Genomic DNA, 13,854 nt, shown 5'->3' on the forward strand with positions numbered 1-13,854 from the left:
GGTTTTCTCATCCATTTACCTCAGGGACTACCCCCTTTGACTTGCCTAGGAGAGAGTCTAAACGAAGTGAGTAAGGATCAAGAGTGACAAGCCTTACTCTGAGCGTTGTCACGGTGCCTAGACACTTTGTGCGACAACACACCCAACATGGACTAAGGTGTCATCTAGGCATTTGCCACTATAAGTACCATCAGGCTACAACCCTGGTATCCATCCAACAGGAACCATCTAGACCTCCATGCCCTGAGTCCTGACACCAACCCTTACAGGGATCCTAGTATCAACACTATATCGAAGCTCCAATCAATACCCTCCCTCTAGGATCTGGACATCAAAAGAGATCTCAATACTAACCAAGTCAAGATGTCCTCCCAAGTACCATCATACAGGGAATTTTATGGTACTTTATCTCTCCCTCTCAACCAAATCAGAGACATTTATTAATATACCAACTTTTCAGGAAGAGATAAACACATCCACCAATCCGAGCATGCTCCTAAAACTAATTTCTTGTTGGGAAGATATTTTGTCAGCACATCAACTACTAGTTCATCTGTTGGGACATACTGTAGCTTCATAACCCCAACTAGTATCAAACTTTCAATGTATATGTTCTTATATGCTAGCATGAAACTCTGAGGTCTTCAACTATTCTGATGCTGCTTAGGTCATCACAATAGCCAAATACATCTCGAAGGAAGCTTCCTTCTTCAACTTTTGCAGCAACACCAAACTCAACCTTAACACTTTCCAAAATATCCAATTTCTTGTTCATAACTTCATCAATCACAAATAACTATCGTACCCTTTCTTCAAGGTCTTTACCATAGCTGTCGCAATATGTCCTCCTTCTCAACTGGGGAAATATACACTTTCTTTATCCAAGCTTCTTATCTACTAGGGAACAAATTCATCAACTTCAACCACACATGCTCTTTCTTTCACATCATCACATCATCGGAGAACTTCAACCTTCCAGAACATCATTCCTTCTATTCTCACTTGGCAACAAGGTCATCAACAATGTATACTTCAATGTTACCAAGATTCTTACAACTCCCTCTTTTCATCATGCTCAACATCATCATCAAGTCATCATCAAGTATGAGGTAGGTAAACATCTTCAGCGTCTTGAAGACTATGTACCTACAAATCTTCAACAACTAGTTCAACCAAGTACAGATATAGAACATGAAGTCAACTTTATCAATATAGGGTTAGCATGTCATCACAATGGGAGCATAATCAATCAGACTTTAGATATCAAAACCTAAACCTACCTAGGTTTACAATCAACAAGGGTTACATTTTACATGCCCTAGACTTTCACAACAATCTATGCTAGGGTTTTGTCTCAAACCCTAAACTTTAACTAAATTCAATCATAGCGAAAGCGTTTTACATCTAGGGTTTCATTATCATGCCCTAGAACCTCATATTTTACATGCCCTAGACTTTCACAATAATCTATGCTAGGGTTTTGTCTCAAACCCTAAACTTTAACTAAATTCAATCATAGTGAAAGCATTTTACATTTAGGGTTTCATTATCATGCCCTAGAACCTCATATCAATCTCTACTAGGGTTTTTGTCGTAAACCCTAAATAGAAACATCAAAATTTCAATGTTAGATATTCAACAATTTTGACCAAGCTAGGGTTTCATTCATACGAAAGCATATACACCTAGGGTTTCATTCCTAGGATCTTTCATTAACAGTTACAAAGGCTTTGTCATAAACCCTAATTCATCAATCTCTAAAAATCTAGTGTTCAACAACAAACCCTAAAAGGCTAGGGTTTCAACATAACATCAACAAATCCTAAGCATAAAAAAGGCTAGGGTTTTACAGTGAACCCTAAAGGTTAGGGTTTTAGCAAAGTACTACAAGGGTTGATCAATCATCTTAACAAATAAGAATGATTCTATAGCACAACTTAAGAGAGTCAGTAATGTAAGACAAAAATGATTATACCTTTTGATGCAAATCTTTATACATACCTAGAGTTGCTTCTTTCACAAACCTTGTAGGGCTTTCTTTCAAAGGGCTCCTTTTGTAGCAAGGCTTCTATCATGACTCAAGTCTTTGAGAGTCTCCCTCCGAATCTAGACAATCTTTTTTATTTTATCTGCAAAAGCTTTAAAATATACCTTTCAAGGAAAATATAGGAAAAGGATTATATTTGAGTAACAATAAAGCTAGATATATTAAAATACTTATCCTTTTGTGAGAAGGAGGAAGCTTCGTTTTGAAGGGTTTCCTTTTGTACAAGATCAACATTTCTCCATGTACCTGCAACATTTATTTGACAAGTACCACCGAAAATAGACAAATACAATACTAGGGATTTCATAGACTCTTTAGGAAGGGAGAAAGTCCTAGGGTTTTTTAGATCCAAACCCTAAGATTCTAGTTGTTGTATTTCAAAACATCAAATTCGGGTTTATATTATCCTAACGAGGGTTTCCCATACTATTTATAAACCCAAAACTAGAGTTTTTACGAGGGAACAAAATAGAAAGGGATTAGGGTTTCTCAACTAGGGTTTTCAACAACTTTCAATATTACAAACCCTAGAACCAAAAGGAATTTCAAAAACTTTAATCTAATAAGGTTTAGAATCTAGATAATTATATGGATGAAAACAGTTATACTTACCTCAAGGACTACTTACCTTGGTCCTCCATGATTACAATAAGTCTGCTGCACTGGATTCCTTAAGGTGCCATGAATATTTCAATTGTGTCGAGTTTAAGAGCTCCTCAGATTACTGTGGTGTCAATTGTTGTTTGGATCTAAATATATCACTGTTGTATGGCCAATTTGTAGTTATGTATCAAAGTCTCAACTTAGCCATATGTTGATGTTATAGTTTCCAAATATATTGTTGTTAATATATCGATGTTACCCATGCAATGTAAGTTCTGAGATGACTGTCATATTCAAGTCATGTTTGTCTTATAAAACAAAGTTTCTTTTTATTCTTCTGGGTCAGCTTTAATCTACTGTTCAGGTTCATTCTTCTTATATATATATATACACACACAGGCTTGCGTCTTTTCTCACAGGAATCTTGATTCCTTTCCTTTTATGGTGACTTTAGCTTCAGAACAGGCATACAATGTCTCTTAATAGATCGATCTTGACAAGTAAACTCTTTGCTTGATATGGGAACTTCGTCTAGTCCTCAAAGAATATTCAATCTTGTGATTTGGTTACCTCTGCAAGAAAACATTGGATCCTATTTCAAACCTAAAATTTTATACACAGAGGTTCGATCCTTTTTACTAGGGACTCGGTTTGGTCTAGGCTTGTAATCTAGACTTTTGGTCCTTCAAAAAGATGTTTCTTGGCTCTTTTAATCTTCTTGTTCTTATTACCCAGGCCTGTGGCCTCAATTTCTTTTATAAAGTTGCCCATAAAAATGTTTTTAGACTTCACACTTCTTCTAAATAGTTTGGCCTTTAGGACTAATGCAAATAATCCATCTCTCTCCATACATATGTGATGTTCAAGCTATTAGAAAATCAAAAAGGCAGAAAGATTTTCTTGATCTTGATAATTACTTGTGATGTTTCTTTTTATTACAATTCTTTATATCTTCTTTCTTTAGTTCATCAAGCAATTACCAAAAGCAACAACACATAAAACAATAGACACCAGATGTAGGCACATGCTAGGGCAAAACCCCCCTCGAGGGGAAAACCCAGTCAAGATAATTCTTCCTTTCAATAGTATTCTTTGAGACTCTTCACCCTAGACCAAGACCAAACCTTCCCTCCACACCAAGTCAGCCTCCTAGAATTTCGACCTCTTTCCAGCAACTTCGACTAGGCAGCAACTTACGGCAACTGGCAGCTTCCGGCAACAGTGAAACTTGGAAGACTTCGATCTCCCAATCCAGAACACGAAACAGAGAGAGAGAGACACCAAAATTTCGTTTTTCCTTGTCTCCTTAGACTTCCCCAAACTCGCATTCACTTTGGCTTCCCAGTAACAGACTTCGCACCTTTTCCCAACTACAAGAGAACTTCGCACTTCTTCCCAGCTACAAGAGATTTTCGCACTTCTTCCTAGCTACAAGAGAATTCGAACTTGTGAGAGAATGATGCTCCAAATGAATTCGATGAGCTTCCTTTTATAGGCTTCTTGTGGGGTCAAATAGTGTCCTTAGGCTAACTTGATCTTCTTCTAGGCTGACATGGTATGGAGGTTACATAATTAATATTTGACTCAATACCTAACCTTTTTACATGATTCAAAAGCCCATGAAGGGTCTCTTTAAATGTACAATAACTCTGTAGACTCAGAATAAATCCTAGAAGTCCTCAATGGGGACTTTGACCTAAAAATCCATGCTTGAATAAGTCACAATAATAATAATAATAATAAATATTTTCTTTAATCTTTTGATAAGTACATTACATGATGACTCAAGAACATTATTGAAGACCGAACATAGTTACATTTTCCAACACAAGCTGCCATCATGCTTTTGTCCTTAGTTCTGATACCATGTTGAGAAATCCATTAGGGCAGGACTAGAGCAACTTATTCTTAATTTCTTTTACTTGGCATTTACCTTTGATATTATTTTTTTCTTCTGTTGATTATATTAGTGTTCTTATCATCAAATATTTGCCAAAAACATGAAGATCACAACCATACAATATGAACACAAGATGTAGGCACTGAGCCAGGGCAAAGCCCCTCTCTAGGGGGAAACCCGAAGAAATTCGTCTCTTCTTTAGAATCAGATCAAATGAGACAACCTAGACCTTTTTGACCAAGACATAGATTTCCTCCAATCCATCAAGTTAGCCTCCCATGTAATCAAGTCAAACTTAAGTCAAATTCTTCACAAGTTAACACAAATTATTCTCCAACAATGCTAGTCAAACCATGTCTCGATCCTTTCTGTATCATCTGAAGTTTTCGGCTTTTAATAGAACAAACTTGCAAAGACCCTAGCTCACATGTGGTGCAAATTTTTGGCTCCCAAAGGTCTCTTCCTTTTTCGCTGTGGTTATTTCTTCTTTTGCAATGATAAAGGCTTATCATTGGAGTTCTTCGCACCTCCTTCTTTACTTGAGGACTTGTAGATCGAATTCATGGATGGATGATGTTATAATAGGTCGACTGCTCAACTATTTATAGTGGTTTGGGGCTCCTCTATGAGGCCACCATGAAGAGGTGGGCAAGACGACTTGATGGAGGAGGCTAATCTTACAAATTTGACTCTTTTACAAATTTATTTCTCAATATACAAAGCCCAAGAAGGGTCTATAACATGATGACATGGAAAATGACTTATGACTCAATCTTAGAAGCTTTCAATGGAGGTTTGACCTAGAACAAAAATAAATGTTGGAAATACTGGGGGGGCAGGTGAATCAATATTTCTTAGCAATTAGCACTTTTTAATCTTTTTTCAGAGCATTAGTTAATCTTTAGTTATTGCGCCAAGAAGCACTCTACAACCCAGTATGGGGGTAGATCTCACGTAAACATATAAATGTAAATGTAAATATAAACGTAAACACTTAACATGTAATGTTTAACATTTAACATTTAACATTTTTAATCTAATGTTGGCCCTATTTAAAAATCAATCTAATTATTATTATGTATAAACACAATATAAATTTAAAATATAAAGAGGTTTACGAACACTCAAAAAAGAGGTATGGTAAATAAATAAAAATATAAATAAACTAGAGGTATGGTAAATAAATAAAACCTCTTTTTATATTTACTCCATAAACCTCTTTATATTTACGAAAACTCAAAAAAAAGGTTTTATTTAGGTGAAGCCTATGGGCTAGATATCATTTTAATACGATGGGCCAAATTATTATTAATACCATGCAAAAAAACATTATTAACCCTAATATTAATATTAATATTATTGTTAAATTTAATATTCATATTAATATATTATAATATTAATATTATTAAATTTAATAACTTTGGATTAATACAATATACATTTTTTTATATTATAATATATATTAATATATCATGATATATATTAACTCTAGGTATATATGGTGGGGGGAGGGGAAGAACAAAGACATAGAGTGATAGAGGTGGGGAGATAGGGGGAGTGACAAGGGAGAGATGGAGATAAACTGAAGGAGAGGGGAGAGGAGGAATTAAGAGAGATAGAGGGAGAGGAGTGAGAGAGGTAGAGAAGGGTAAGAGAGGGAGAGGGAGACACAAAGATAGGGGGGTGTGGGGGGGAGAAAGAGATAGGGGGGATATGGTGAGAGGATTTTAGGGCATAGAGAGAGAGAGAGAGAGGGAGAGAGAGGAAGGACAAGCGAGAGGACTTGAGAGAGAGGAGGAGAGAGATGGAGTTGGAGGGGGAGAGAGGGAGGGAAGAAGAAAGACATAGAGAGTAAGAGGTGGAGAGAGAGAGGGAGTGACAAGGGAGAGATGGAGAGAGAGTGTGTATGTTTAGGGGTGAGAAAAAGAGACAAAGAAGGAGAGATGGAGAGAAGGGGAGAGAGAAGCAGAGAGGGAGGGATTTAGTAACATAGTTGGAGAGAGAGAGAGAGAGAGGGAGGATTGGAAGGCACAGAGAGAGAGAGAGAGAGATGGGGGAAGAGAGAGGGAGGTTGGAGAGAAATGGAGAGAGAGGAGGAGAGTGATGGGGGAAGAGAGAGGATTGGAGGGCAAAGAGAGAGAGAGAGAGGTAGGAGAGAAAGGGAGAGAGAGAGGACTTGAGAGAGAGGAGGAGAGAGGGAGGGATAAAGAGATGGAGTTGGAGGGTGGGAGAGGGAGAGAAGAAGAAAGAGATAGAAAGTGAGAAGTGGAGAGAGAGAGGGAGTGACAAGGGAGAGATGGAGAGAGAGTGTGTATATTTGGGGGTGATAAAGAAACAAAGAAGGAGAGATGGAGAGAAGGAGAGAGGGAGCGATATAGTAACATAGTTGGAGGGTGAAGAGAGAGAGAGACAAAGGTGGGAGAGAAAGGGAGAGAGAGGGAGGTAAGAAGAAAGACATAAAGAGAGAATGGTGGAGGGAGAGAGGGAGTGATAAGGACGATGGAGAGAGAGGGAGAGAGGACAACAGGAGGAAAGAGAGAGAAGCGAGGGAGAGGGAGAGAAGGGGAAGAGAGAGAGAGAAAGCGAGAGGAGGGAGGGATAGATAAATAGATTGGAGAAAGATAGTGTATGTTTTGGGGGTGATATAGAAAGACAAAGGGAGATAGAGATAATGATGGAAGGTAAAGAGAGGGAAGAAGGGAGAGATGGAGTGGGGGAGGGAGAGATTGATAAATATGAGGTTGAGAGATTGATAAATATGGAGTGAGAGAGCATGTGTGTTTGGGGGGGTGAGATAGAGAGACAAAGAAGGAGAGATGGAGGGAGATATAGATATAGATGGAAGGGGGAGAGAGGGAACAAGATTTCTTGCACTAGATGCATTGATTTCAGTGTAGATAACGATTTCTAATCCTATTTGATTGCTTGCAATAGATGCATTGATTTTAGTGTAGATGTTGATTTCTAATGATATTTGATTTCTTGCACTAGATGCATTGATTTCAATGTAGATGATTTCTAATCCTATTTGATTGCTTGCACTAAATGCATAGATTTCAGTGTAGATGATGATTTCTAATCCTATTTGATTGCTTGCACTCGATGCATTGATTTCAATGTAGATGTTGATTTCTAATTATATTTGATTGCTTGCACTAGATGCATTGATTTTAATGTAAATGATTTCTAATCCTATTTGATTGCTTGCACTAAATGCATTGATTTCAGTGTAGATGGTGATTTCTAATCCTATTTGATTGCTTGCACTAAATGCATTGATTTCAGTGTAGATGTTGGTTTCTAATCTTATTTGCTTACTTGCACTAGATGCATTGATTTGAGTGTAGATGTTGATTTCTAATCCTATTTGATTGCTTGCATTAGATGCATTGATTTCAGTGTAGAAGTTGTTTTCTAATCTTATTTGATTGCTTGCATTAGATGCATTGATTTCAGTGTAGATGTTGATTTATGATTTGATGTAATTGGATGTATGATGGTACATTAATTTTAAAGTGATTGGATTAACAATGTGCATTGATTTCAGTGTAAGCACAAAACATTATTGGCAATGTACATTGATTTTTGTGTTATAGTAATTCAACTTATTAATATTGGAGAGCAAGAGAGACAAGGTATGATGTTTACTACAACAACTCGAGCTAAAGATTTAAATGGTTTACGATTTCAATTGTCCTTTTCATATAATCGATATGAAAAGATGACAAAACTAACAAGGGTGACAATAAGAATAGTAGAAGAAAATAGTTTGAAATTGATCACAATGAAGACTATTTGTAATTGACTACATTCTTATTATTCACATTTTCTATCATTCAACACTATTACATTGTCACTTTGCATTCAAAATTTTTATTTCATCATTTTTCATCATTAAAGTTATTAACAATATTTATCATCTCAACAAACTAAAGTAACTAAGCAAATTTAAAATTAAAATGACTAGATTAATCTCAGACACATTTAGCATATTTAAAATGATTATATTAATATTAGATGTATTTACATATTATTGATAAAATTAATCATATCTTCGATATATTTTCCTTGGCCGCACACGACTGAAACCAGCTTAGATCCATCTTAACTCCGGATCTATCAAGCGCCGCGAGGGATCAAATCTCTCGATGTGCAAACCTTTCCTCAAGTTTTGCACTCAAAAAAGAGGTTTGCACCTCGAGAGATTTGTTTCCTCTCGGCACTTGATAGATCCGGCATTAAAATGGATCTAGGATGGTTATTATTGTTAATCTTTGCATGCACTTGTAGGCCTATTTTAGTGTAAAATCTACATTCAAGTCCCTTTTCTCCACAAAGAAATTTATGGAGAGAAAAACAAGAAGGAAACATATACATTGTAGTAAAATTCCTTAGCTTAGCGAAAAATGGTAATCTATTTACTACAATTATTCTAACTTGTTTCGTCTTGCTTGACAGGTTGGGGTTGCATATCTGTTGGCCTTTGAAAGTGCAAATGATTTGACGATTTCTCAATTAGAAAATATTGAGTTGGATAGGTAAATAATTGAAATTGTAGAATGCTTTAAATTGTGTTTTAGGTAGTTTGGATTCTTTTGACATAGCATGTATGTATGACTTGGAAGCCTTTAGTGTCTTTTTGTGCAATGAATTCATACATTGATTGAGACTATATTTTTCCTATGTCTAGTTACTAGTATAATTTGTTCTTGAGAATTGAGGTTGAGTTGTGCTAAAGCAGAATGGCATCATAGATATTAAGTCTGCTAGGAATGGTGAAATACTAAAGCACAAAATTTATTAAGCAGTGACTAGAACAAATTGCCTTAGTCACAATTGTACATTGAATTTATCTATCTATGTATAATGCTTTTGTCAAAACCTATTTCTTGTATTGAATATTATTCTTTTGTTATTTAATCTCTATTTGATCTTTTCATTACTAGCTTCATAGACAACACTACATTGGAATGTACTGAGAGGTGATTCTTGCTTTTTTGACTAGTAAGTATAGATTACAAATGTTCTTTTTGATAATATTACCTTGCATCTCAAAACACATATTTTTCGAACTCTTCAGTGTGTATTTGCAACCAAAATTTTGTAAGATGTGATAGGGGCACACAAAAGAATCAATCCTCCATTACTAATATATGAAACAAATGGAATTGTAGCAAAGGAACCATAATATGACATTCCTATGAATTTTTTTGGTAATGTGATAACCCACCTTAAAAGATTTTTAATTTTCTAGCTAAATCTTTTGATAACATATTTATCAATTGTAGTCCCTAACCATCATTGAATGGTTACAAAATATTTATTGTTGTCAAGCAATCTTCTTGTTAGATTTTGCAAGCTACCAACTCATAAGAGTACAAGGCAAGTGGATCTATTACACCCTTTTTTCTCTAAGCACATCCCCTTTATTGAAGTACTGGATGCTTTGCATTATATTATATAGAACAAAATTGAATAAGCAATGTTGTCCCATTCATAGGTGTTGTTTAGGTATTAGAGATAATTTAGATAGAGTGAATTACAAGTTACCATATATTGTTACTACATTTCCATATACCCTTCTTGGAGGCTTGTTAGTATAGTATGGTTGAGAAAAGCTATCATCTTGATATCCCAACTATTAGAGGATTGGAATTAATCAAATAATCATAGGACCCTGAAAATGCAAATGTGTATCTAGTTCACATCTTTGTAATATTGTTTAGTCTCAATTGCACAACACCCTATGGAAAAATGTCCTTTGGATCATGATATTTTTTTGGTTTGAATTTCATTAGTTGACACGATAGGAATTACACCTTATGGATTTTTGAAGGAAAATATTGGTTCAACAACCATCATTGGAGAGAATTCTATTTCACCAAAGATGCCCAATTATTGCACTTAGTGCCATCCAAATGAATGTTGGAGTTTCACCCAAAGTATCTAGGTGGAACAATGATTTTTAGAAACACCATTAAAATGTAAACAACGAAGCACACTATATTGCACGAGTTTTCGGTACGCCGGTACTTTGGGTATGGGGGAACAAGTATCCGACACAGCTAGAAGATTTGCCCAAATTTACAGGAAACTTCAAGTTGGGAGCGGCAATACTATAATATATTAAAATTTAGTATATATTAAAAATAAAAGTAAATAGTTAATTCATTTCCATCCAAAACATGCCAATTAAATTCCATCTTGCAAAGAAATATGTAAAAGATTGAACTTTGAAACACTGCCAAAAATATCAAAATATTAATCCATCAACAATTTTCCAATCAAATTCCTTCCCAGCAAAGAAACATGTGGAACTCGCAAATTGAAAAAAATGTTGTTATTACTCTATTATTATGTGATTTCATGCAATGCTATATTATATTCAACTTCGAAATTCAAGTTTGGAAATTTATAAAATGAAACTAGCTAACACGCTACTCTTTCTCTTTCTGACCATCACTGTAATTCGTTGAATCTTATCATTAAAGATTCAAGATAGGCTTCAAGAGAGTAGATTTATTTGCAATTGTTGAAATTCAAGATTTGCAACAGAAGTTGCCAAGGAATGACTGCCAACTGTCTATATTTTGTTGAAACCTTTGCTACATCTCCACATCTCTGTCGCTTTACAGAGCTCATGCAGTCCAACCCCCTTACCTGGCATGTATCACTTAGAAAATAAGCAAATGGTACCTTCTCTACTCAAAATAGGTACCAAAAACATCAAAATCTGCTCAAAATAAGTACCCGAAACGTCAAAATCTGTTGCAGTTAAGCTCCCGAAAAGCTCCATAGTACTCGTTGAAGCTCCCGACGATTTTGGAGCGTTTCCTACCAACTCCCAAGCTCCCACGAGTACGGGAGCATGGGTTACGTGCTCTCTAATGCCTAGGAGCAGTACCCATGTAACTATGGAAGCACATCTTCATAAGATTATCGCAAAGAGCATGTCATCTATTTGTGTAGAATGAGGCTACAACGTTACCAATAGATAGGTTTAGGATTTACAATTAAATACTTATTTTAAAAATGAAAATTCGTTTTCAATTTTCAACAAAAAGTACTTTCAACATTATATATATATATATATATATATATATATATAGTTTTCAATAATCTATATATAAATATAGAACTTGGATTTGTTACATTTTAAATTGATTATAATTAATTATGATGGAAAAAGTATATTGATTATGAGTATATTGAACTTTATTTTATATATTTTTTAATTTTTACTTTTTTAATAGTTTCTCAAACTTAATTTTGAATTTTATTGCCAATTTTTCATTGTCATTTTTTATTATTATCAAATTTCAAGGTCATCGAACTCGAACATGAACTCAAACCAAGTGACTTAGCCTAGACTAAATAGTCCTAGGGTTAGGATTTGCATATATAAATTTGGGAAAGAAAAAATATCATTTCTTATGCATTTTCAACCACTTTTAGGGCTCAAATTTAGGGTTTTATAGCTGTTTTAACTTTTATTGCTTTTCAGCCATTGAAAAATTGCTGCAACTTATTTCCTAGTTTGCTCATGTAATGGCCTTTGTTCTTATTTGCATATGATAATTTATAGGCTATTTTTTAATTGCTGTCATAAAATTTTTATGTTGTAAATTGTGCTTCTCAAAAACCTTAATTTATAATGGCAATTGGTAATTTGAAGGTAGTGTGGTGTTTGGGATCTATTTGAGCCTCTTCAAGATATGTCCTCTAGATTTAGCCATAGGTCCTTTGAACTTGTTACCTTGAATTATCTCTCATCTCACCTGGAGCCTTACCTCTTGAATATTATCTTTGGGTGTTTTATTTAGCAAAACCCTTGGAGGGTATTTAGCTCGGGAGCCCTTGGGTCATATGATCTCCAAGATTTGTTGGGGAAGTCTCCCTTGTGGGGATAGTATTTGACCATAAGACCATAGGGGAACAATTGCTAAGTTGACAATCTGACTGATCCCATTGTTTCCCTTGGTTTAAAGTGCTTAGTGAGGCTTTGCACTAAGGTTCTAGATTTTGAAGTAATAATTGTCAAACCTTGGGGTGGTGAGAAAGAAATAAGGAGAAATCAGGCTATGTGTAATCTGAATGCTGTTGGAATTTCTAAGTTTAACCCGTTAGAAATTATTCCTGTACTATCTGGTTTATTTCTTCCTGCTTGTTTAATTACTTAACAAGTTATTTACCATGTAAATACTGAAAATAAACACAAGTACAATATCAACATCTACAGATCATCAACTGAAAGAAAACAAGCACACAAGTGACACCGTTATTTTTGGACCAATGTCCCCGGAAAAACCCAATGCAGGAAAACCGATGCAGCTATTCAGAGGGTTTTATTATTATGCAGTTTTCAAAATACAACTAGGGTACCAGAAATGGCTCACCCAACAGAGAATTCTCTCGGCAGTAGTACCTCTCCTCAGAGACAGATATTCCGGCTGATTAATCATCGGATGAACAATCCCACATCAATAATTGCAGCTCCCACTGCTTTGCTTCACTCTGATAGGGACCGTGTCACCCTACCCAGCTCATTAGCACCAAGTCTGTCCCACGAAATCCTTCCAGTGCTACCTCTTGGCCCTGCGTCAGCTCTGCTAGCCTCTGCGTTAGCTTCTGTAGCTTCTGCGTTAGCCCCTAGACCCTCTACGTCTCACATGCTGGCCTCTCCTGGCTCTGCATAGCCCCTGGCTGCCTCTGCATCAACCTCTCCGAGCTTTGCGCTATCTCTCTGGTACCAACTCTGCCTCTCTGCTATGTATTCATTGCCCCTCGCTGTTGATAACTGATTCTATCTCTCTTAGCAAACCTCGCTCTAGAGAATAGAATGACTGATCACTCTCGTGTATTCTTCAATTGACCCTCAAGCCTCCTCTTATACTTTTCTCGTTGGTCCATCAACGACCGAGATTAAATCTCTAATCAATGGCTAAGATTAGATTTGGCTTGATCCATGCTTTTGGAACATTCTAACCCAGTTTTATATTAATACCCATTAATATTTTAATTTTCCCAAGTTTAGACTTAGGAACTTCATTAAAACTATTACTTATTTTAATATCTCCCAAACTGGTTAGAATCTGCCCAAACCATTTCTGGGTCTTGGAGATCTCATGTGCTTTAGCATCTCTACCAACTTTCATGGCTAGAGCACATCCGATGCTACCCCAAATCAACACTCCCTCTTAGCAAGGACTGTGCTCTAGTAATACTCCATACTGAGCATCACCTTGATTATCCAGCATCGGTCCCTATGCTGATTCTAAGCCTCCCCGCCTAACATCTTCTGCAC

General features: G+C 35.9%; 1 protein-coding gene across 2 annotated transcripts in view; it reads left to right on the top strand.

The window, feature by feature from the left end:
• Positions 1–13,854, top strand: part of GALAK (galacturonic acid kinase) — a 475,159-nt gene that overhangs the window by 174,543 nt on the left and 286,762 nt on the right. For both annotated transcript variants that reach the window (XM_089419802.1, XM_089419801.1), the window contains exon 7: positions 9,009–9,088. In XM_089419802.1, coding sequence (XP_089275928.1) covers positions 9,009–9,088 — 80 coding nt within the window. The remainder of the gene's footprint in view (positions 1–9,008; positions 9,089–13,854) is intronic.

The sequence above is a fragment of the Pinus tabuliformis genome, chromosome 4_1 (genome assembly GCF_031772625.1).
Source record: "Pinus tabuliformis cultivar Carrire ecotype Pingquan chromosome 4_1, CPIR1, whole genome shotgun sequence".
Taxonomy (NCBI): Eukaryota; Viridiplantae; Streptophyta; class Pinopsida; order Pinales; family Pinaceae; genus Pinus; species Pinus tabuliformis.